The sequence below is a fragment of the Crocodylus porosus genome, unplaced genomic scaffold (genome assembly GCF_001723895.1).
Source record: "Crocodylus porosus isolate Cpor-Errol unplaced genomic scaffold, CroPor_comp1, whole genome shotgun sequence".
Taxonomy (NCBI): domain Eukaryota; kingdom Metazoa; phylum Chordata; order Crocodylia; family Crocodylidae; genus Crocodylus; species Crocodylus porosus.
Window position 1 is genome coordinate 8,958,464 of NW_017728932.1, and position 25,257 is coordinate 8,983,720.

Genomic DNA, 25,257 nt, shown 5'->3' on the forward strand with positions numbered 1-25,257 from the left:
GCAGCCCCCCCCCGCTCCTCGGGGGTGAGTGGAACCCGGGGTGTCTCCATGGCAACCCCACTTCCTGTCCGCAGCCTTGCAAGGCCTGCCCGCCCCGCACGCCCATGGGGGCGGAGGGCAGGGGGTCAGCGCGAGCCACCCGTGTTTACAGCTGGTAGGAAAAGGGCTGAGACCCGTTGAGTCTCGTCTCTTAATGAGAAACGGCATCCTTCTTTTTCATGTCTCAAACAAAGGGGGAGTCCCCGCCAGCCAGGTAAAAGGGGCCGTTCTCAAAGCTGCTTCGTTTCCTGTCCATTACAGAGATGATGCGCATTTAAAGACAAGAACTGGCACCCGCTCCTCGTCCGCTCGTTATCAAAGCGGAGGGCGAATGACCGTGGACGTTCAGGACCCGAGCGTCTGATGGGACCAAGCCGGCTGCCCGCGTCCTGTGCGCGACCCGACAAGGACAGAGCAAAGACGCAGGTATTCCTGAGGCCTGTCACGACGCAGCCGTCGTTGCCCTTGTCCTGAGAGGCCCCGGGGGCAGCTTCCAATGACATCATGTCGTCTAATGACGTCATATTCACTCCTTCCGTACGGGCCCGATCTTCAGATCAAAAGGGCGTGCATACGTATGTTTGCGCTGCAGCTCTGGGCACTTTTAAGAGAGCCTGGCACCGTGTCGCATATGGTTGTATAAGTGGCAACCGGAGCAAAAGGCAGCGTGCTTTTGAATGAAAACACGTCAGAGGTGTTTGAGTTCAGCAGCATGCTGCCGCCGTTTTCTGCCTGGCGATGTGTGTTTCGCCACGTGTATGACGGCGTGTGAAGCAGCGCAGCGCGCGTCGGGTCGCATGCAGAGCAGACTCAATTCATCGAGTCTACTCTGACCTGCCAGACCTCCGGTGTGTTGTGGGATGAAAAGGTATGTGTGTAAATGCCCAATAATGCTAGTCCTTCCCATTTTGACGTGCCACCTAAATGCTTGGTCCTGGTCCCACTTCTGGATCTTCCATTTCTTCTTACTTTCATGCAGCTTTCCCCTCATCTCCGTAGTTTAATAAATCAATATTATTTTGTTTTAATAACATTCTAAGTAGAGACATTATCCACTTCCCAGCCTCTTTGGGCCAGATTTCTAGAAACATTTACACACCAAAAGGTGCAGGTTGGTCCCTCCTGAGGTTTTTTTTTTGAAAGTATCTAGGTGCTAAAACATGCATTTGATTTCAAATAAATTTAAAACCTTGCTGCTTTTCTGAGTAGGGGGAATGCTTTTGAACAAAAATGACATGGGAGAAGTACCCTGATGATATAATAAATTCTAACGTGAAAGGAGTTGTCCTTGCCCTTGTTACTTCATATTAGATATGCATCATCTGTGCAATAAACTGCATCATGTTGCCTCATGTTTTTGTTTCATCTTTGGAACAGCTCCAGTTCAATAGGAATGTTCCTGCAGTTCCAGAGAACTTGGCTGTCAGATTCTCTAGTCCTCGTCCAATTATAATAGAAAAGGTGAAGGAGCCTGATAATCAGAGAGATCTAGGTGGTGGAGATGGCCCCAGCTTTACAAACTCTAGCATATTTTCGGTTGTATCAGAAGAGAAACTCAAATTGGCCATCCAGCTAGCCAAAAGGGATGTAAAACGAAGGCACCTAGAAGAACAAGTGAAACAGTATGTGCTTGGAGATGCTGAGGGTAAATCATTGCTGCTCCAGAAGCCTGAACAGCATCCGTTTGGCATATCTGAAAGGGTCGAGGGGAGGCATGCTTTGAAGTCTCGGACACGCTTAAGACAGCAGCAGCAACTTGGTCAGCCATCCAAAATGGCGATCACAAATTCTGGGGCAAAAGTGTACGTCTACACACCAAATCAGAACAAGTTAATGCCAGCTGTTTCAGATTCTCCACCCACCCATGATCCAGGACCAGGGCCAAAGTCAAACCACAAAAATAATGAAGATAAGAGTACACAGGAAGTCAGAAGGCTGCAAAGAGAACTGAAAAGTTGCATCCATAAAATTGAAGAACTGGCTAAAAAGGGTAAAAGATTTATTATTTTGAGCAGAATTGCAGTAGCTTGTTTTGCTTTTCCTCTGTCTTTGGGTTGGGATTTGAATCTGTGGAATGTTTGGGGTTTTAATTTTTTTTTAAATCTATTTTTCTAAAAAGACTGAGTGGAAATTGATATGGTACTGACAGCAAACAAAAATATTGTTAGCTTGTATGAAAGGCTTTGGGGCTCTTAGTCCTGTTTTTATTGGCTAGATGTTGAGATTACAAAAGAAACATCATAATTAAGACTATTGTTAGTACCTGTAGGAACGTGGCCAGCAGCTGCCAGAATTCTGTTTGTTTAAAGTGGCCAGCGTACCTTAGGGCCGAGTTGGAAGGTGGCATCTCAATGTTTGATGCTACGTTGGCCCTTTTATAATCTTCAGCAAGAAGTTTAAATTCTTAAAACTCTCAATATTTCATCCACAATTTTATGATTCAGTTTGGGGATATCTTCATGGTTGTCAGCAGGATGTCTCTGAACAGCATTAGATGAGAGTATCCAAGCAGGTAGAGGGAGCACTGATAAAATGGTGTATCCAGATTAATACAGGACAACAGCTTGTAGGTTTAAATGTGTGCTATGCATTGGTTTGGCATTAAGGAAACTCCCTTGCCAGGTAATATTTGTTTTCTTGGCTCACTCAAGGTTTTCACAGGTGTGTTCATTGTCAAGACTTGTAACTGTGTTTTGCAAAACCAACACTTTTCAGGGAGATGTGAAGAAATTCTGGATCCTGAGAGAGAGCAGCGAGTTCGCATTAGGAGGCAGGAGCAAGCTGCTCGGTCCACTCGGATGCTGTATGTGCTCCAGCAACAGGTAATAACAAATAATTAAAAAATGGGTTTGTGTAGACACTTCACTATTCTTTATGGGATGTGTTTGGAGTGAAAGAAACAGACTTCATCAAAACACCTTTGAATTTCATGCCTAATCTCTACCATTGTATCTGGCTATAGAGTTCATTCTAACCACTCTCTGAACTGAGAAATTTAGCTCTTGATTCAAACTTCACAGTGCAAGTCTGTCTTTAATTTAATTTACTGATACGCTGCTAGTTCTGACTAATATCTTTTCCCCTCTCAATAAACAGGTAAAAGAAATTCAGGAAGATTTAGAGAAGTTGAGTCCCCATAAAATCAAACACACTAAGAAGGTAAGATTTATTAGAGTTAAATTAAAACTTCCTGGAAAAAAGTTGGTTTCCATCAGAATTGACCAAAAATAAAATAGTCTTACTGACTGACTTATTTACTGTTGTTTTTCTAATATTTCTTTGAATAACACTGGCTTCCGAAAAGCCCTGAATTGCATATTTAACCATCCAGGTCTTTCCTTTTGTTATTCAGTCTCGAGCAATGTCCAGACTAGCAGCTGCCCACAGAGGAGCTATCCGTGCCTTGCAGATGTTTGCCACTCAGTTTACTGATCAATCGGAGCAACAGGTCCCTGCCCACTACAAGGAATTGGGCAATCTCATTCGACAGTTATCTCTCTGCTCTGCCAAATTAGACATGGATTCTTCTATTCCTGACACTATCATCGACATCCTACTACAAATCCAGGTATGGAAAGTGTTTCTTTTATCGTCACAGATCTGATGATGAAAAGGCTGGATGAAATATTGCAGTTTTGGGTACAAACCATACCAGAGATGATAGCTTTTATTGAAAAAGTATGACTTGTCTGCACCTTGCAGTCATCAGGGTTTGTGGCTAAGGTAGGCATTCAGACATGTCTGTGATAGGTGTGGACTAAGAACCTATATAAAGGATAAAGATAAAGCGGCAAAATTTACTTCATCGGTGTGTTCTCACGCCTTTCATGTTTGTGATTTTTCTGTCACATGTATGATGGTTACATAAAGCTTATTGGGGAGGAAAAGATCGCTCTTAATCTAAAACATATTTATTGCTACATAATACAGGAGGTGTCAGAATAAGACTTTCTGCTGTGGTCACTAATTCTAGTTGATTTTCTGAAATGGATTAAGAATCCATTGGCTACATGAGATTTCATCTTTTTTTGAGACTTTTAGGTGTAAAAGTACTACCATAGGAGGCTTGAGAGACATTTTTGAAAAAAGGAACTATGCAAACAAGACAGTATAAGCTTTTTGTGTAGGGGTGCCAGTGTTTATTATATAAAAAGTTTTTGGATGGGCAAGCCATCATGAATGGTAATATAAAAAATGAATTACATAGACACTCTTTAACTTTGCATCTCCTCACTCTGCTAAACTTAATCAAGTTTGATTAGAAAATAATTTAAATGGACAACAAAATTGTTTCAGGATTTGGATTCTGTACTGGAAAAAAAGCAATTGCCCAAGAAAGTGAAGAAATGCCTCTCAGCATCTCAGGGCAAATCTCCAATGAACAATGAAATATTTCCAGCTAAAGAGCAGATCCCATCTCCAAGGAAAGAGAAAAAACCACCCGTCTCAAAGGAGCGACTTGGACAAGAACAGAGAAAACTTCCAGTAGCCAGGAAACTTTTGACTGGTTTGTGTTCTAAATGTTTGATTAAAGAGTTTTTCTTGGTTAATGTACTCAGACCATAGTGATTTGCAGTGAAACTTTAATTGTTGAAATCTGAGGTTCAGGATGGCCCATTTATGATTTGAAAGTGTCTTCTAACTCATCCTTTGGTTGTCAGTCCTCTATAGTCCTTTCAAAGCTTCAGATGAGGAGACAGCATTCTGACTTGATTTTTTTTTAAAGACCCCCTGCACAGATCTATATTGTATATATAAAACGTATAATGTTGGGGCGATTCTTTACTATTGCAGTCAGCTAGTGTATGCAGTATACCTATACCTATCTACCTGTCTTACATTGATTTTATATATCTAGCCCAGGAGGCTGTAAAATTACCAACATGTGAAATTGATACCATATATGTTGCAAATATGTATATAGATTAGGGCCATGCGAAGCTTTGGGTGCTGATTCGATTTGGAGGAGATTCGGCCCGATTCAGCGGCTGAATCTCTAAATCCAAATCGAATTTGGAGACCAGTAAAAAGGTCCAAATCGACTTGAAGTTCTCTGAATTGATTCAGAGAGCTTTGGAGATTCGGGCAGTCCCCACTTACTGTTGCAGAGAGCTGGACCTGGACTCTGTGCTGGTAAGTAGGGGGTGGGGGAGCAGGGGGCTGGAGAAGTGGGGAGAGGGGACCATGGCCCTGCCAGGCCCCATCTCTTGGCCTCTCGCCCAGCCCCAGCTCCCAGTTCTTTAAAACAAAAAAAAGCCTCGCACTTGCCAGCTCTTGCAGCGGCTGTCAGGGCTTTTGGGGGCTCATAGCAGAGCCCCCCACGCAGCACAAGGCAGTGGGGGGCAGCGGAGATCATCCCCGCCACCTGGCAGCAGCTGGTGAATGTGGGGCTTTTTTCTTTTTTTCTTCTTCTTTTTTTAAAAAGAGCTGGGATGCTGGGGGATGGGGACTCATGACAGAGCCCCCCATGCAGCGTGGGGCAGTGGGGGGCAGCGGGGATTGCTCCTCCTGCCTGGCAGCAGCTGGTGTGTGCCAGCCAGGCTCTTTTTTTTTTTTTTTTAAAAGAGCCAGGAGGCTGGGGCCAGGTGGGGCAGCCACTGATGGGGCTGGAAGAGGCAGAGGATGGGGCCGATTTGTAGATTTGGCCAGTTTGGCAGCAGCCAAATCTCTGAAGCAGATTTGGCTGAATGAGTTTGGGACAGTGATTTGAATCACCGAATCAAATCACTGTCCCCTGAATTGGCCAAATCTGAATCCAAAGTGAATACTAGCCGCTTTGCACACGCCTGGTGCGTGCGTGTGTGTGTGTGTGTGTGTGTGTGCGTGCGGGCGCGCGTGTGTGTGTGCACAAGTAACACCCCCCCCCCCGCACACCCCCCCACACCTGGATTGAAGAATAAGTAGTAATGAATCCTTAACCCAGAATTTCCTTATCCTTGTGTAGGTTTCTAAATTTTTGAGGAAGAAGTTCCAAGCTTTCTTTGTATGCCTTTTACTTTTAGGCCATTTTCCTCTTACACCATAGCTTTTTAACTTCCTAACCACCCCCCCTCCAGTTTCAATGCATGGAGAGGGAGCATTGGCTGATAGAGCACAGGACTGGGTGTCTTTAGTTTTGGTTTCTGTGCCTGGTTTTGCTGTGTTGTAAGGTTTAGTTAATCAATGGAGCATTTTGATACAGCCGTGGAAGCTATTATAGAAGTCTGATTTGTTATGAATGCTAATGCTGCTATTAGATGGGGAGTTTTCCTTATACTATTGTCTACTAAAGTAATGTACTCTAAATTCCTTTATTTCCATTTTGGGAGAATTATTTGTGCATAAACCCAAACACAGAGTAGGTCCCCAAGTATTTGGTGAATTTTGTCTCATACTGCCTAGAAACATGTTTTATCATTGTCTAGTCCTCAAATGACAGTTTCTTGCTATGGGCCCTTGAAACATAGAGCCTGTTTATTGAAACAGTATAGAGACAGAGTTGTATAATATTTGGCAGGAAGTCTGCTTGGATTGTGGTTTATTTGTGTGATGAATAAGGACCCCACTGGGCTGTGTACTTCATAGATACACAGTGAAGGTGTTTTCTGCTTAAGGAGCTTACCATTTAAGGTTTATTTTTGATTATTTGTATAGATGATCATGTGGCAGATATTTCAGCGACACAGAAATTAAGCAGTGAGGTTGAGGTGTTGCATCAAAAATCACAGCGAGATCAGGACCCACCTACACCAGAGAGGAATGCGGTTTTAAAAGCAAGTCTGGATGCATTAGTTAGAGCTGGAGCAATGAAAAAAGGATCTGTACTGGAAAGTGGACCTTTGAAGAAGAAAGGAGTATTGCTACCTGCCAAACCACAGGTAGGACATGTCAGATAACTGGTTCCATCTTCTTTTGCTCAGGGAGTTGTAAATTAATGTAAGGTACAGTCGAAGCGATCCCAGCATGAAACCTGCTAACCTGAAATGCTGAATTACTAGTAATTTACAGCTCCTGACTCCCACATGTACCAAGTGTTATCAAATGCCCTAAATAAATGTTTGGAGAAAAATAGATAGTTTTGTATTTATTTAACTGCTTTCATTTCTAACAATAGTAGGCAGTTTATGTAATGGTAAACAGTAAAACACTTTCAGGCAGAAGTAAAACATTTTCTTCCAGTTAATGGACTTTTTTAATAGACACAGTTATTAGGAGTAATATACTTGTGATGTGGATGTTAGTTTCACCAGTGCAAATCTTCTGTTCATTTAGGTGGGAGTCAAAAGCACTTGGCATCCTGCAGGGTGAGACTTGTAAGAGCTTGAGCTAACGGCCACTGAAATTGGGGAAAGCTTTTAATTGATTGCGGTGGCCATTGAATCAAATCATTTGTTCTCTACCTACATCCCAAACCCTGAAAGATTTCTCTCCTTACTCCTGTAAGCATAACTGGACATTCTTAATTTAAGTGCCAATACTGCCTGTGGACGAATCAAGAATGCGGCTCTATTTTGGTAGGCATTGCACAAACTGAACCCCTGGTTCTGACCCTGAAGATCTTATTATCTAAACAGTCAAGTCAGACACGTGGACAGAACATAGGAAAGGAATATTGCACAAAGCAGAGTGAAAATGTGATGACAAAGAATATATTAGTTTTTCCAAACTTCTTTTTTGGTTAGGGAAAAGCTACTTAGCAAATTCCTAAGGGGGGAGGGGAAATATGGCAGAAAAGAAAAGGATAGGAGAAGAAGATGCATAGCCTCCTGCTATCTTAAATCTTTAGCTAGCTTTTCTGTGCAGTTTTTACCCAAGACTTCATGGTTGTGGGGGGAGGGGAGTCCTGCCTGAGTGTTTAGAGTTCAGGGGATGCTGGGAGAAGGAGAAAGCCTGCTCCATTTCCTCTTGGTTGATTTGGTGGTATTGCCATCGTTTGATAAAGGGTCTCACCAGAAAAGTAACATGACCACCATTCAGAAACATGGTCTATAGCTAGCAACAATGCACAGTGGTTTTGCAAAAAAATTAGTGGGAAAAAAAGTATGCGTTTTGAATCCCATTTTAAATTAGTTCAGTTGTTTTTCAGCCTAGAGTTGAAGCTGAAATTTTCTTTTACTAATTTATAATACTTAATATGCAGTCACTTGATAGAGAGCCTTGAAGTTGTGACAAAGGCCGTTTTCAACCAGCAGAGGGCTTCCTTGGTACAAGCAAATTTCATTCCTTATGTTTTCTCTGTTACTGACGTTTCCACCTTTTAAATGGTCAAACACTGAAAATAGATATTTGTTTGTGCATTGATTTTCTTTCTCCTATTCTCATCGTTAAACCTGAAAAATAAAGCAATTTTGGTGTATTATTATATTTTAGGGGAATAACAAATGTGTATGTTGGGCTTGCAGAAAGCTAGGCTGAACATTTTAATAATCCACTATGTAGTGGCTCACTTCACATTTTTCACTCACACGTCAGAACAGTTCCTATCTGTGAATGAGAAATGACTTTAAAATTTCTCACTGTGGAGCAGTCTGTAGTCTCCCATGTTGTAAATATAATCCTTATAATCTTCCATTTGCATGACTGTTCTGAAGGGAGTTTTGTGAACTGAATACCTGTGTGTGTGTGCACATGCGCGCGCGCACACATTTTATTTGCTAAAAGCACATACATGCACGCACACACATTTTATTCGCTAACATTTTATGTACGGTCCAATCCAACAAACTTTCTTCATCTAGGAATTCCTTATTCCTGTGAACGCTGACACTGAAAATAATGGAACCAGTTGCAAAATAAATGGGTGCAGGCTTGGGCCCACACATTATGAGGGCACAGTTTTACTCTCTTTCAAGTCAGGTTCACAAAGCCAAGTGCTAAAACCTCCCTTGACCTGACACCAAGACAGAAATTCCAATTCGGAGTACAAAACATTTATTTTCATTAAAGTCTAACAATGAATATTTTGTAATGCTAACATGTACCTTAAAGGGAGCCCAGAAGACTCAGAAATCGCGACCTGTGCCACCTCAAGCAAAACATGCCCGATTTCAAGAAACGACATTAGCTTTCAGGCTAAAAGAGAGCAAGAGACTTGTTAAGGAGAATAGAATACCCTGGGTGCCTCCAAACCCCACATCCCCACCAGCTTCTCTTAAACGGTATGTTCGTAGATAGGTTTATATTTGAAGTGTACATGTTGTCTGTAGTAATCTGTAGTAATTGTTGGGATAAATGCTTGAACAATTAATTCTACACAGGAAAAGAATGTCTGCTAACACTGAGGTTATGTGTTTCTTTTACAATCATTTTTTTTATTGGATACAAGTTAAATTATTCAGTACTTAATTGAGTATTGAGTAACAAACTATAGTGGAGATAAACTTTTCAAAAGTAGATTCTGGTATGTCAAAGCAAGTATGTTTGCAGTATGAATCTGATCCTTTATTTTCATTTATTTTTCCCTTCCCCCTCTAAAAAGAGTTTAGTAGCAAGATTACTGGTAAATAAGCTGAGACACAGTAAAATAGCTAGGGCTCAGGTCTTTCAATAAGCAAAACTTGGATGGAGGTTCTGTACCTTCCTGTAGCCCCACTGCAGGATCACATGGGAAGACATTTTGAAGAAGAAGAGCTCCTATTAATTCTCCATTTTGCAGTTAATGTTGTAATTTTGCAAACATTTTCACACCTGCTTAATTTTCAGCATGCACCTAGATTCCTTTATGTCAGTGGGTTTACTTAAGTGAGTAAAGTTAGATATGTCTGGAAGTTTTGCAGGACTGAGGCCTAACTGAGTCTTGATTTAGCGTAATCAGATGGTCTGTTCTGAATAGAAAACTTTTAAGATACAAAAGTGGATAATAGTAATGCTGTTTTCCTCTGTTTGTAGTACTCACAGGGGACCCACAAATGTTAGTCCCAAAGGTCTTAGCAAAGACCAAACAACTTTGCAGGAGAAATCAGAAGACAGAGGACTAGGAGCCATAGAAAAAGAAGCCCTCAGGTTGGTATGCATTTTTGGTCTACAAATACAATTCATGGGTTTGTTTTTTTTTTTTAATGTCTTTTAAAACTTAAATTGTCTCTTTATTTTATGGAATTAATCACATTTTGAGGGTAGATGATCACTGCTCCTTAGCCAAGCAAAAGCCAAACCATACCTACGTCTGTGCAAAGAACTAAATCGCTGATTCTCCGCCAGGGTATTGTGACACCCTGGGGTGCTTGGAGATCCTTTTAAGAATGGTTCAGGGTACCACATAATGTCAGCACTCATAGGTGTGCAGACATGATTCACGGAGTGAACCCAGAGATTTGAAGTAGGACTTCATAGTGTCCAAAATGTTCTGACCTGTTGTGGTCTTTCTGAATTCTTTGCAACAGAAGAATTGCTCTGTTATTTCTCTTGGGTCAGAAAATGAGTGAAAACAAAGAACTGGCATTTTCAGAGGGGTGCCTTGAGTCTAAAAAGTTTTTGAGAACCACCGGAGTAACCCATGGTTGTGTAGCCAGTCTCCTTCCCTTTATGTGGAATCATGGACGTAACTGCTTGTGAGAGATTGGGAGGAGCTTCTCTTCTGTCTTTTATTTTCTACCCCATGAAGGAGTAAAACTAGGCTTTACAGTTTATTTCTTTCCCGACTGAGGACTTTTACCACTCTTACATTATTTCTCTTTGGAGCCTTTTCTGGTTGTGAGGAGGCGCTTTGTTTTCTTCTCGTGTTCTTCCAGTGACTGGAAGGAACCTGGTCATTTCTATACAGACCCTCTAGTAACTGTCCATTTCCCAGGACTGCTTCTGTGAATAGCAGTGAGCAACAGGCATGCGAGTAGAGGCAAAACACTAGCTGAACAACCAAAAGCATCAGAAATCATTCCTATAAGCCAGGGGAGGTTTGGTGGCAGACAAAGAAAACATAAGTCAAATATATCTTATTGAACAAAACTAGGCAGATCACCATTTATAACAGACTCCTTTTTTTTCCTCCTTTCATATTTTTATATTGAATTCCACCTTTTAGTGATGTTTATACAATACCCACTCAAATTCTTCCTCCAAAGAAGATGCTTATTGTTTCTGTTGTGTAACAGAACTACCTTTTCATTACACACCAAGTTCTTTTTTAAAAACCCAGACAGGGCTTAGCCTGCCTGGTAACAAATGACATCTATTAATATGCAGATCTTCAAATGAATGTGTGCATCTGCTTAATTTTGCTGAAGCTAATGAGGCCAGAATATTCAGGCAGATGTTAGGAAGCTGTCAAATATCATTGGAGGCACAATAATTCCTGCTTGATGTTGTTCTAAGTTGTTGGATAGTGGATGGGTTTCTCTGAGGGTTCTGCCATAAATAAGGGCTGAAAGAATCAAAAGTAGCAGGGTTTTGCCTTAACATGGCAACAAAGTTAAAATAATCTCCAGGACATGAATGTGGAAATTCAGGCCCAGGTTTTCAAATATGATAGATTTTATGTGCTTTACTTGTGACATCTTAAAAAGATCTGGCTCTTCTCTGATGATCAGATGTCTTTATTTTATCTCTCCTTGGCCATCTGAAAGTTGAGGCAGCTGAAATGACTTGTCCCTTTCGAACATGCAATCTAAAAGTTGAAATTTCTAATCTGTTCTTCCCATACATAGCTGTTGTCTCTGCCAGGACAGAATCTTAGGTGCAATATTTGCTGTAATAATTATCCAAAGAGTGTTTTAGGAAACTACAGAATGCATGTGGATGAAAGAAGATCCAGCATTATGCACTGGAAAGCACAGCTCCTCCTCCTCCTCCCTCATTCTGTCATCTCTAGAATTTCTTGGTGCCCAGATCTTTTCTGTCAAGGATATATTTTCCCCATTGCTGGTAATTCACATTAAGAGCTTTCAGGTCTATTCAGTGTTACCCTCCATCATCCCCTTGATAGCTCCTGAAGGTGAACACAAAAGGAATGGCTTACCGAGAGACCTGACTAATTTATCTTTTGTCATCCAGTTTTGGGCTCCACAATTCAAAAAGGATGTGGAGAAGCTTGAGAGAGCCCAGAGGAGAGCCACGCGCATGATCAGAGGTCAGGAAAACAGATCTTACGATGACAGGCTGAGAGCCATGGGACTCTTTAGCCTGGAAAAGCGCAGGCTCAGGGGTGATCTGATGGCCACCTATAAGTTTATCGGGGTGACCACCAGGATCTGGGGGAACGTCTGTTCACCAGAGCGCCCCAAGGGATGACGAGGTCGAACGGTCACAAACTCCTGCAAGACCGTTTCAGGCTGGACATAAGGAAGAAATTCTTTACTGTCCGAGCCCCCAAGGTCTGGAACAGTCTGCCAGCGGAGGTGGTTCAAGCACCTACATTGAACACCTTCAAGAGTAAATTGGATGCTTATCTTGCTGGGATCCTATGACCCCAGCTGACTTCCTGCCCTTTGGGCAGGGGGCTGGACTCGATGATCTCCCGAGGTCCCTTCCAGCCCTAATGTCTACGAAATCCTAGCTGTATGCCCAGCTCACTGAAGTTATTGGGATCTCACTACATTTGTGGTAGTACCTTGGTCTTCCTAGACTTCGTTACTGGATCATCTTCATGTGCCTTAATTTCTCTCTGCATCACATTGTTATTGGCAGTTAATGCTCTTAGATGTTTAAACTGCTTGATTTGTTGATATGCCTGTCACTTAGATTCTGTCTCAAGAACTCATTGTTTTGCAAACATGAGTTGATTAAGTCTCAGAGTTACGTAAATATTATCCTCCTTTTGCAGGGTACCAACGCAGTACCAAAGGTCATACACTGGCATTGTCATTTTGAGCATAAAATCCAGCTTTCCTGATTTTAGCTCTGTCATGCATCAACTAGACAATTCTGTCTCTGAAACAAGCACCTCTTTAGGACATTCTGAGACAATGAACAAAGAATTTCCTGGCTTATTATGATTCAGGCCTGGGACTTAATATTATATTTGACTTTTCATAACAAACCGTATTCAGCCTTTATGGAGTTCTTTACATTTCATTTTATAGTTCCTGGAAATGGTCATTTTCCTTTTTACACATATTTCTCTTGTGTTTCATTTCTGAAGGCTAGCTTGGCTTGATGCAGAAACTTCACGGAGAATGGAAGAACTAACTAATCTCAGTAGAGAAGAAATGGAGAAGATCCAAAAATTGAGGTAATTGCCTGGTTGTGCTGCACAGAAGTGGATTTGGTAACTGGTTTTTGACGCACCCTTTTTTCTCGAGCATGGGTTTATGTCCTTCCCTTTGGCATATCCCATTTTCACTGCAGCCTGTTTCTCACTGGTTTTGTTTTTTTGTATGTTCAGGTCAGAAGGTGCATCTCCAACGCAGCTGGCAGACCGGGTTGAGAAAGCAGTACGGGATCGTTTGGAACCCCTCTTGGAAAAAGCACAGGTAATCCTGTCAAAGCTCATGTCGACAGGTTAAGCCACTTTTAGATTTATGGCTCATGTTAAAGGGGAGAGTAGGTTGCACGTACCTAATTTATTTACAAGGTAATTGGCACATTTGAAGAGCTATGTCTAGTCTAGAATTGTTTGTCTTGGCTAAGCAAGACATTCAGTTAAGGAATATTCTCCTCTTCCTGCTGTCTTTGACATATCATGATAAGTTTGCCACATCTGTGATAAATAAGTGCTTTTCATTTAGTTTCTGGCAAACAGATAAATGGTTGTGGATAGTCATCAGAATTCCATGTTGAATATTGTTGGAGTTGATCAGAGTATGTTAACACTTCAAGTATTACCTTTCATAACAAAATGTAATTTGTGCTAATATAAGTAAAAAGTATTCAGTAGTCATTAACATACTCTTCTTCTGTTAGAAGGTCAATCGTTCTCTGGAAACAAACACTCATTTGAAGGATTCTTCATTTATAAGCAAACTGTCATCGCAGGCTGCTGAAAAAGTACGTTCTGTTCATATATAATGGAGTAAAGCTGTTTGAAACACATGAAGGTGTTTTCTTGTGAGCTTGGCAAAGAAAGGATATGAAATTAGATTTGGTCTCCTAAATTGTAGCCTAGTCCTGTGGAAACTGAAAAGAATGACCTTGTTATTTTTTAATTAGTTTGATCATTATGTAAAACACATTTGTAGAAGTGGTGTCATATTTTTAACATATAAAGTGTGAATTCATTAAACATGAAGTAAGTTGATATTTTCAATTAAAACCACGGAAATCATTTTCTGAAATTAGCATGGAAAGCTATGGCAGACATCCTTTGTGTGTGCTTTGTTTCATGCTTTTTAAGTCCAACGTAAAAAAGCAAATATGAAAGATACTGGTAGGCAAAGAGTCATGTTACAGCATAGTTATCTAGTTAAATGCTCAAATTCAAGAAAATGCCTTTGGAAGTTATTCTGGCCATGATCCTATATCTACTCACCAGCTTATCTCTATACATGTTATTCATTATACTCAGATGTAAAATTTCTCACCTACATTAGTTATGTAGGTATGGTTCTATAGCTGTATTTCTGCTGATCCCCAGGGGATCGCTGAATTGAATGTGGGGACAACATTGTTTTAAGCATTAAGGGCATAATGTAGTAATACGCTGAGCTCTTTTTACCCCAGTTACTTCTGTGATAATTTTTAGACAGTGCCTGCACATGCTAATTTTCACTAAATTGGTTCACTGCATGAGTGAAATTAAGATAAGCATCTGTCTGGATCTATTTTGAAGGAAGAGGTTGAAATGGTAGGGCTGTCTATTTCCAAAGCGGAAATTTTTAAATTTTTTTTTTTTTTAATTGACTTCCCAATTTTTTTTTGGCCTTGTTTTCCTCTTTTTCTAAACAACAGGCTGCAGCCAATGCAGACATCCTGAGTAACAAGTTATTGGATGATCTTTTGGAAGACACAGCCCAGGAACTATGGAAGATAGAGCGACATGAGAAGGTGCAAGCCCAGGCTGTAGCCATGCTTGACAGTGACAGCCTGGAGACTATGCTACAAAGAATGGAAGAAATTGAGGTGAGCAACCTTTTGGTCACTGTCAATACTGTCAGCTTGTCTGTGCCTGTAGATGTGAGTCTGTAAATTTCCAGATTAAGCAAAGTCTAGGTATATCAGTATTTAGTGTGGTGGACTTTAAAGGAGCAGAAATTCTGCCTTCAGCAGAAATTGGCACTGATTCCCTCTGCATCCAAGCTGAACTAGGGATGTAGGAGTATGGTTATGTGCCCAGTAGACCTGGGTTTGATTTCCTGCTCTATTAGAAACTCCTTGAGCAATTTATTCACTCGAATCCAAGACTACTTTGAATTTAAGATGATCCCCTAATAATTAGATTCTAGACATGGAAAAACTTATACATTTGTTATAATTTTCCATGTCTAGAATTTAATTATTGAAGGGTTGTCTTCATTCCCTCAGCACTGCAGGGGAGCAGGCAGCAGGGGAGTCAGGTGGTTTGACCCTTGCTCCTTGCTTTTTATCCCCTGCACCACTTGCCTCCCCTGCCACCTACCCCTCTATGATGCCTGTGTCTTTCCCCTCTCTTCCTCCCTTCTACCTGCCTTTTCCCCTCCATCTCCGTTCCTTTCTGCCACTTGTCCTGCTAAGCCTGTGCCCCCTGACACCTGCCCGTGTCCATGATGCTTGTACCCTCTGGTGCCTGTCCCACCCGCACACTGCTTGTGTCCCCTTGGTGCTTGGTCCCCTCTCATGCCTACACTCCCCTGCTACCTTCCCTGCATCCCCCTCTGCCACATCTGCTTACTTTCCCATGGCAACTCTGACTGGGGCCTCACTTCAACCCAGGACACAGAGCACTTGCTCTCTCTGGCCCTCGCCCAGCCACACAGCCACAGTTGCAATGGTGGCAGCTCCAGTTGTGGAGCTGGGGCCAAAGCTACTGCTGCTAATGTGTGGCCAGGTGGGGTCAGAGGCAGCATGTGCTCCACTCTCTAGGTCAGAGCAGGACCCTGCCAGAATTGCAACAGGAAGGTAAGTGGTGGGAGTGGCAGCAGGGAGCAGAGGCAGAGGGGGGCAGGCTGGGGTGGGGAGTGGGGGGGGGCTGTGGTTCGGACTCTGATCCTGAGCTCTGGGGTTGGGGTCCAAGTCCGAGCCACAACCTCTGTGCCCCCTCAACTGCCTGCATGCAAGACAAGGGCAAATACGGTAGTCCCTCATGGATCAATTCTCCCTCTCTGAGAGAGGGATAATAGTATCACTGAACAGTATACCGTGTAGGTAATCATGTTCATGCTGTGGGACATGGAAGGTGCATGGTAAAGTCTATAATAGAAGGTCTCTGAATGGATCTAATTGTGTAGTAATGACTAAAAATTTGTCCTAGTAAGGGCCTGTTTCTAAGGTTTGTAAAGACTTGGCATCCTGGTCTTATTCTATTTGTTCACCCTTTACTCTTGCTGGTGACCAGTGCTTCCTCGAAATAGGTCTTCTTGCTTCTGTAGGCCCTCTCCCATAAGGAACAGTTTACCAGCTGGGTTTATGGGGCTAACGGTACCCAGCATTTGTACATCTACAGGGTCAGAAAACTTAGACACACTTTTAAATGTATTGTCAGTGATGTATATTTTGGATTATTTGTGGTAAGTAAGTTAAGTAAGCTCAGTATGTAAGTGCATGCATAATAGCAGGACTTAGTCCCTAGGCTCTCTGGTCTGCAGTTGGTCTGTTAACTGCTACGGATCACTCCAAGGGAGGTTTGCCAGCCTACTGCCAGCATGCTGACTGAGTGTTACAGTGCTGCACTTTGATCAAGATATTTCTCTAACATTTTTCTCACTTTTTCTCTATCATGTTAACTGTGGGGAAAAATGTATACCTTGATCAAAGTGAATCACTGCCTGTATTCCCCTAAGATCATCACTAGTACAGCTGAACTGATTAAATATTTGTTGTTTGATGAATTTTGTATATTTTATTAAAAAAGAAATACCAGGAGGCAGTACGCAGGCGATTCACTCAGATTGTCTATGCTGATTCGGAGTTCTGGGCAGAGGAAGAGAAAAAGGGTAAGTGGTTTATATGTTGTTGTTGTTTTTAATGCAGTCTATCTTAAAATTTTAACTTTTGCAAACCAGGTTACATGCAGATGTTACATTTGATAACATTGATTCATTTGGACCTTGGTATGAGAGACTATCCAAAGGAATCTTTAGGAAGTTTTGCTTTAAAATTGATATCTAAAGGTAGGTGAAGCATCACTGAGAAGTTTGCAAGCTAAAAGTCTGGATGCAAGGTTGCCTCTGTTTGAATAAAGTTAATGGAGTGGCATGTGGACACACATCTCTTGCCCATGTGATCCAGTTGGAGGTTCATGGCCCCAGTCTTTTAACAGGTAACATTTGATATTGATTTAAATCACATCTGTTTTCTTTATTCCTTTTCCTAATCCTTTGATAAAATAGGATTTTTTTTCCCTTAGCAACTCTGATACAATTTCTCATCCTCCATGTGAGTGATACAGAATAAATGTCGTGCACAAGAAACTAAAAATATATTGTTCCTCCATCCTCCAGTTCTGCAACTGCTACTAGCTTTTCTGTGCTAACACTGAGAGTGTTCCCCTACACTCTGTCCCAACATTTGTTTCCATACCTGCTTATTTAGATCAAGACCAGATCCCACTGACTAGTGAGTAGAAAACCCTTTATGGTGACTGCTTTTCTAGGCTAGTTTTCTCCATCTCTCACATGCAATGTATTTTAGTTTCTTACTGAAACAAAAATTGGTGGCCTTCACATGGTGGAGAAGGAAGGAAATCAGCAACTTGCTTGGTTAATTCTATTCCCTTGTAAGCAATTTTGGAAATCCCACCTTGACTTTGTAGCTGAAGAGCTCAGCACTGCTGACATTTATCTTCTCAAAGGCTTTACCTTTGGGATGGAACCATGCTCAAGCTGAGGATTCTTCTACTTTAAATTAGCTTTTCTGATCCAGGGAAACCTTTTAATGTTGTTTTCTTCCTTTTAGATAGAGAAAGTGCATCAATAGATAAGAGGCCTGTGTCGCCTCACCCGATCCAGATAACCAGGTTGATAGAGCACAAAGAGCCAGAAGTGGACATTGTATTGGAAAAACCTTTTGATAGCAAGTGAGTAGAAAAGCCCAAAACATGTCCACATGTTTGCACTGTGTGCGCATATATTTTTCCCATGAAAAGTCAATGTACTAGTGTTTGTCATTTAAGGAGAATTTTGCTAGCGTCTGTAAGGACATTCTGATGTATTGAATATTTGTGCTCTCAGTGCTGTTGATGAAGATATGGAGGTGGAGAAGTCACAGTCTGGAAATGACTTTCTGCAGCTTTGGATTCCAAATTCTTCCTGGCAGAAGGAAGGCTGCACTTTCCTCTCTATTCCAAGTCACATGCTCCAGAGCATTCTTGATTATAACAGCAGATATGAGCAGCACCTAAAACTTATTTCTCACGAGGCAGTTGGAAGCTTCAATCCGTGGCATATCGCTGAGAGGTATGTGAGCTACTGATGTGTTTTGCTTTTGTTTAGTAAATGTGCCAGGTTATAGACCTGCCTCTCTAGTCTGATTTTAGAAATGGAGAGGGGAAAAGTAGGCTGTTTTTACATGCCAAAGAGAAAGCCAGAAGGCTTAGGCCAGTGGCTGATGGGCTGTTTCTTAATTGATCATTGACATTCATGGATCATCAAAGAGAAAATTAAATGACCTGGTAGCAGAATATCTTGGAAGAGTAATTATATTTCACATCTTTGTACAGCATCCAGCAACACCACAGAGCCAGCTCTGTCAGGTGTGTGAAATATAGATTGTCTCAGTCTATCTCAGGGAGTCTAAATCAGGGGTGTGTAATTCTCAGTTTTCATTTTAACTCATTTTGTGAAAATCTGTTTTTATTGCTGGAGGAAATCGCAAGTTTCCTGGCCTAGTGGAGAACCTGCCTTGAAGCTTTAGCTGGAAACTGTTTGATACCGTGGTCATGCTTTGGTTTTTATTTAACAAGTGAAATGGACAGTTGCACTGTCATCTGAAAAATATCAGCCAGGCCAGTGACAGGTGAAGTGAAGCAATAAGCTTTAATCTTTTTTTTTTTTTCTGTGTTTTAAGAAAAAATAAACAAAGGTATTGAAAGAAACAGAGAATAAGTTTGCAACCTTTATTTTTCACAATGGAGGGGTTGTGAAGTTGCACTATGGAGCAGAATGCTTTTAAAAGAGTGGCTGGCTTTAGGGCAAGTTTTATTGTAAGAGGAAATTTGGAAAAAAACAGCCTTTTATTTGGAATGTCGCCAGGTATATAAGCAGCCTATGGCTTGGTTTAGCCCACAGTCCTTTGCAATGCAAACGTTAGAGTTAAAGTGACACGCATCTAACTGCTGCTTATTTCTTAGCAAGAAAAAAATGCCCTGTTTTTTCTCATATACAACATGCACCTTTCAGTAAACAGCTGCTGGAAACTGGAGTGAGCGTTATATTTGAAAAATACAGGAAGAGCAGTTTCTGCTGCTCTTTGGGCAAAAGCAAAAGTAAAGTCTGCGGTGATCCACAGGGGGAGGACAATGAGTAGGTTTGGCTCCCTAGCTGCTGCTAACCAGCTGCTTTACTTTAGGGAAAGATCTTTTTTTCATTCTGCCATTGAGAAACAAGATGCATATCTTATTCCAGGGCACATTGTGCATGAGAAAATACAGTACTGGTTTTCTGTCTTCGACTTTGATAAGCAGTCAGGGAAGTAAAAGCTGAAAAATCCCTCTAATAAAAAATTAGCCGGCCTAACAGGTTTGAATTAAGCTTTTTGGTTCTCTCAGTGTAAGGAACAGTAAATAAACTAGGTAATCTCTCCTAAGATTTTTTTTCTGGAAGTGTCCCAGTAAATGTCCAAGACAAAGTTAATTTTCAATTTGTGAATGGTGTCATTGAAAAATCAGCCTTGCTTAGTTGCTGGTGGTCTGAGTCAGGTCTCAGTCCAGGAAAGCACATGAGCGTGGGATCACTTTTATGCTTGTAAGTGGACCTGTCCTTGGAGAACTTGTTGTCATGATCTTGCAAATGATAGCACCAGATCAAATGGATATAATTTGGCCAGGGATAAATTTAGCAGAGGAAGGTTTCGGACTACCAGAGGACTGAGGGGGCAAACAGCTACCTAGTTTTAAGGTGGAATCTGCTCAGTTAATGAGAGAGGTGTTACATTTATTGAACCCAGAGGTCTCCTTCAGTCCTGTATTCCAGATGCTTACATGCAGGTGTAATGTTATTGCTGAATCAGTGCCTTAGTCACTGGAGTAATATTTAGCTTTTGAACCAGTGTTTGTCGGATCAGGCATGTTCAGCTTGTGGAAAAGGTGCCTAAGAGGGGACACAATAGCAGCCTTTACGTACCTGAAGGGCTGCCATAAAGAAAAGGAAAAACACCTTTACTTATTTGCTGCAGAAAGCAGGGTGCAGACTAATGGCTTGAAGTTGCAGCAAAGTAGGTTTAGACTGGATATCAGGAAAAGTGTCTTCACTGGTAGAACAGTGAAGTAGTGGTATAGGCTGTCTTCATCACTGGAGGTGTTCAAGAAGAGGTTGGACAGTCACTGGGTGGGGATGATCTAGGTGTATGCCTGTCTTCTATGAGTATTTCCATGCTTCTGGGCTTTGCTGGTTGCCAGATGGAGCTGGGCGGGAATTCTGCCTCTCCCTGTCCCCTTGCTGCTACATGTCAGGGATTTTTTTAAAGCCTTCCTTGGAGGCATTGGGCGTTGGCCAAGGCTGGAGATCTTGACTGAGGTGTGCCAGTGCCCCTGCTGGGACTTAAAACTGGAGGTTCCTGGCTAGAGGGTCTTGCCCCTCCACTCAGGGGCAGACTGATTGCCAGATTTGGGGTCAGGAAGGAATTTTACCCCATGGTCAGATTGGTCCAGGGGCAGGGGTTTGCCACCTTCTGTAGCAGGGAGTGTCCCCCTCTACCTGGGATCTCTTGGATGTATAGTAACAACCTTTTACCAAAGCAGGACATTGGCTGCCATAGTCCCCCCGCTTTACCTCTGGCAGGTTAGAGTGTTATGTCTTGTGTTGTGTCAAGGTTGAATGTAGTTTTACAAAGGGGCTCGATTATGGATTTGTATAGGATGGTTTGGATAGGGATGATCCTGCCTCAGGCATGGGCTGAACTAGATGACCTCTGGAGGTCCCTGCCAGCCCTGCCTCTCTCTGATTCTAAGCCCTCCAGTGTTAATGGGATGGATCATGTGCTTAAAGCATGTTTTAGCGATTTGCTGGATTGGGCCTAAGGGCTCTGGTGACCTTGAATTGCCTGCTGTGCCAGAGTCAGGTAAAAATGAGCCACTAAAAACATCCTGTTTTATGCCTGTCACGTTCCAGCACTGTCACCATAGACTGTTGGTAATTGGCACTGGGGGGAGCTTGGGTACCTCAGAGAACTTCAGCACCCTCCTCTGGATCAGAGAAAGGATTAAATGGAAGTGAGCGTCACTCCTTCTGGCAGCTGAATCCCAACACTGTTTGCCTCTGTTATGCATAGTGTTATTTGAAATCAGAATCAAAATACAATGCAGTATGAGAGCCTCCTTGCTGATGGTTTCACCACGAGGGGGTGCTGTGCATCTTGTCTCTCGTTGCACTTACCAGTAAATGTAGCAAAGAATCCAGCCTCGTCTGCGTTCTCGGGCAGGGGTTTTCAGCCTTCTTTCATTTGTGGACCCCCTAAAACCTTTCCACTGGAGGTGCAGATCCCTTTGAATTGTAAGTGTGGGGGTAGTTGCATATTTTTGATTGATCGTGGTCATCTTTCGTGGACCCCTTAGATGCATAGTCTGTGGACCCCCATAGGTCTGCAGACCGCAGGTTGAAAACCACTGTTCTGGAGATCCTAGGATAACACCCGAAGGGGGAGTTTTGTACAGTGAATGTAAAACTGTTGAGAAGGAGAAATTTGAACTAAGCCAGTCGAGAGCTGCATACTCAAATGCAGAAACCCTCTGTTCCGTTCTGTGAGGTCTTCTGCAGTTCCGGGTTCTCTTCAGACGAATACCCCAACCCCGCTTCTCCCCTGAGAACATCCTTGCTTTCACAAGGGCCTCCTCCAATGACCACTGAATTAAGTTGGGAGTCTTTCAGTTTACTTCAGTGAGCTTTGGAACATGCCCACGGGATGTGAAATCTCTCTACCGGAAGCACTGTGGCTGTATCCATTGTTCGGAAAAAGAAAATGATCACAGACCTTCCAGTGCTCAACGTATTACTTGTTTATTTGGAAACTGGGCAAAGCTGAACAGTTCAGATGCTTCCCTTCCTTCTCCTCTCCCCCCCGCACCCTCTGCAAAGGAAACCCTTTGGTATTTGAACAGGATGGTTCTGCGGCATGGGCTTTTACAGTGTACATTGCACCAGTGAAGCACAAACCATTATTTTTTAAGCATTGCTATACGTGAAAGGAGTGAATGATGCCTACTTGAATTTGCCTGGGTTACTCCCAGGAATCTGACCTGTGCTTTTAAGCTTTCTTTTCCTTCCTTTAGCCTCGCAGAGGAACTGACAGAAGAAGCCTTGTGCGATGTGGCGGCAGAGTTGCAGGATGTCTGTGAGGATTACGCAGAAGCCGTGTTCACATCGGAGTTCTTGCAGCCCACCGAGTAAATGATTTGAAACTTGCCCTGTCGGCCAGTGGAGTGCCCAGTGCCAGCCTCAGAAGCATATGGGCTCCTCATGTGAGATCCCTTTGTCCTGCCTTCATTTTAAGGCACACAAAATCCTGCTTATTTTATGAATGAAATTTGGAAGGGATTAATTTCAAGGTCTTTAAAAAAAAATTATGCCTGTACTTTCATTTTCAGATTTCAATGTACTTGTTTTATCAGGGGGCTGATAAGTGGCTTTGATTATAATGAAGCAAACTGATGAGGGCACAGTTTACATATAACGGCAGGGCTGTTAATCCTTTCCTATATCTGTGATTTAGTTTTATATCAGTCTTTTTTTATGTGTGCAGTAGAGTGGCTGGAGGAAGGCCCTGGCACTGACTTGGACTTATCCAGTCTGTCCCCATTTCTTCCTTTGTAAAATGGGGATAGTACTACTTACCTACCTCACAAGAAGACTGTGGGGCTTATTTTTAGTTGACAAATAACTGTTTGTAAAGCACTTTGAGCACCTCCAGGATGTCTGTAGGAAATCAGGAGTATTATTTATCAGTCTAGGACCCAATAGAAAATTTTAATTGAGGCAGAGCAAAATGCCACTGGGTTTGCCTTTAATTTTTACAGCATCACATAAAAAGACATAATTGGTTTGTTTGACCAGCTGGGTTAACATTCTCCAGTCCTTTTAGCTAGCTTTTGAAGCTAGAGGCAGTAATCCAAAGGGGTGATTCTCACGGCACATCATACAGCCGGTGCAAACCTGAACAAAAGCTGGAAGGGGCAGGTTCAGTTTGCCTTGTTGTTGCAGTTCAGCCCTCAGCATAGAGCTCCTTCTGGCTATGTATTAATGCTCCCTCAAAGTGTTTTCAATCCAGTATGCCTATTTGGACTAACATTCAACAGCCCATGCAAACAGGAGTTTCTAATGACACTTGGGAGAGGTTTTGTTTCTTTAATGTTAGCCTGAAAGAATATCATTCTCTTGGGACTTAACAGCCAGTCCTGCATTCCTTTGTTATTTCAAGCACCACCGAAACTGGTGAGCATTGGGGATGAACAGGGGATGTGGGATTAGCACCTAAGGCTGTCAGACAAACCATTCAGCATATTCTTTCCAGTGATAGTCACGTCTCAGTTCTGTGATCAGGTGGGTATTTACCCTGAATATGTAAGCACAGTAGTAACTTGGGGATGGCATGTGAGACTTATCAGCATCCATTTGTGCCAACACTTTTTTGTGCCACTTGATATCTGTGCGTAGCAAAATACAAAGAAACCGAAAACCCCACATTCCTGGGTCTGGGAAGCCTACGTCAGGAGCACAAAAAATGAACAAGTAAAACGGGATTTATGACAAAGCATAATGGCTAAAACTTGGGTCCAAACCTTCAGTTCACCTCTAAAAAGAAACAGAGAACTCCTACTGTGAAGAATTCCTTTTGTGCAATAAGGCCTCACTCGTTACCGCATACTTCCCAGCTTGAGATGGTTTTGTATTCCATAAAATGAACCCTACATTTTTCTAAAGCGTAACCCAACTTGTTTTTATTAAAGCCTGTATTGTAATACTTTGTGCTCTGTTTTGTTGTGGAATATTTATTTGGTGCTAGACACTGGGTGGTTTTATAACTCAAAGCAAAAAAAACACTAGACTGCGTAAGACTGCAGTTTATTTTTCCAAATGTATTGAGGTGAGTTTATTTTTTTAAAATCTAGCCTAACTAAAATACTGCTGTGTAATGTGAAGATATTTTCAAGTACTTGCATTGTTTTTGAATAAACGTTTGTGATTTTAAGAGGACTTGTTTATTTTTAATGTTAATTAGAATAACATGGCTCCAAATCGAATAAGAGATTTTTGAATTCCCTCTTAGTGAAGGGCTCTACTTCTGCTGTCCTCAGCAAAGCTAATAGGGAGGCTAGAACATTACATTTTGATCTAACCAAAAGGGAAGGGCAGTACGCTGTTTGTCACTCTGTCCCTGCAGCAGCATGAGAACGTGGCACAGGCACCGTCTCTCCTTGTTGGTATCCACGCTATTCCAGGGATGAAATAATCTGTGGTAGTGCTATGTGTGTTGCCTGTTGTATCCGTGATGTATCAGCTGTTTGCTAGGTACATTGAGAACATAGAAGCCACTTCTCTCCTCTCCTCTCCTCTCCTCTCCTCTCACGTTGCTACCTGCACAGTGGGCAGTGCCTTTTGCTATTGCGTCAGTCAGGTCGCAGTTTGGCTCTTGAGTAATGGGAAATAATCTGGGCAATAAATAAAGAGTAACATTATATTCTCCCTGCATAAATTCCTACCAGACTTTCAGTCATGCCAGCCAGCTTTTGAGATGATGCTAAACTGAACTCTGATCCCAGGGGTGATGGTGGTTTGCGCTGCCTCCAAGTGGGATCAGGGCCATGAGGGGGATTCATGAGAGGACGCTCCTGCCTTTTTCCTAAGGAACATAAGGACTGACAGGTGCTACAGTCCAGAGCATTGTTTTTTCAAGTCATTGTGGATTACAGGCTAGGCACTTCACAGACATGGCGGGGGGCCCCTGCCTGGAAGCTCTTGTGATCCTATGACCAAGCTGCATAAATAATTCCCATCATATTACTGGGTCTTGCAAAGACCCTGC

At 42.2% G+C, this 25,257-nt stretch overlaps 1 protein-coding gene across 1 annotated transcript; it reads left to right on the forward strand.

Annotated features, from left to right (window-relative positions):
* Positions 1 to 347: 347 nt before the first annotated feature.
* KIAA0753 (KIAA0753 ortholog) lies at positions 348 to 24,428 on the forward strand. Its single transcript, XM_019545543.1, has 17 exons — positions 348 to 465; positions 1,417 to 2,029; positions 2,755 to 2,861; positions 3,136 to 3,198; positions 3,392 to 3,607; positions 4,336 to 4,546; positions 6,673 to 6,896; positions 9,007 to 9,176; positions 9,907 to 10,020; positions 13,094 to 13,183; positions 13,337 to 13,424; positions 13,855 to 13,938; positions 14,839 to 15,009; positions 16,937 to 17,018; positions 17,980 to 18,100; positions 18,255 to 18,479; positions 22,508 to 24,428. Exons 1-17 carry the CDS (start codon positions 403 to 405, stop codon positions 22,623 to 22,625), a joined length of 2,760 nt encoding a protein of 919 aa, XP_019401088.1. The 5' UTR covers positions 348 to 402; the 3' UTR covers positions 22,626 to 24,428.
* Positions 24,429 to 25,257: the final 829 nt, after the last annotated feature.

Excerpts from the sequence above, each read along its gene's own strand:
- KIAA0753 (XM_019545543.1), top strand. The coding sequence starts at position 403 with ATGGGACCAAGCCGGCTGCCCGCGTCCTGTGCGCGACCCGACAAGGAC. Across the intron at positions 466-1,416 it reads AGGACAGAGCAAAGACGCAG|CTCCAGTTCAATAGGAATGT; the intron begins GTATTCCTGAGG and ends TCTTTGGAACAG. Across the intron at positions 10,021-13,093 it reads ATAGAAAAAGAAGCCCTCAG|GCTAGCTTGGCTTGATGCAG; the intron begins GTTGGTATGCAT and ends TCATTTCTGAAG.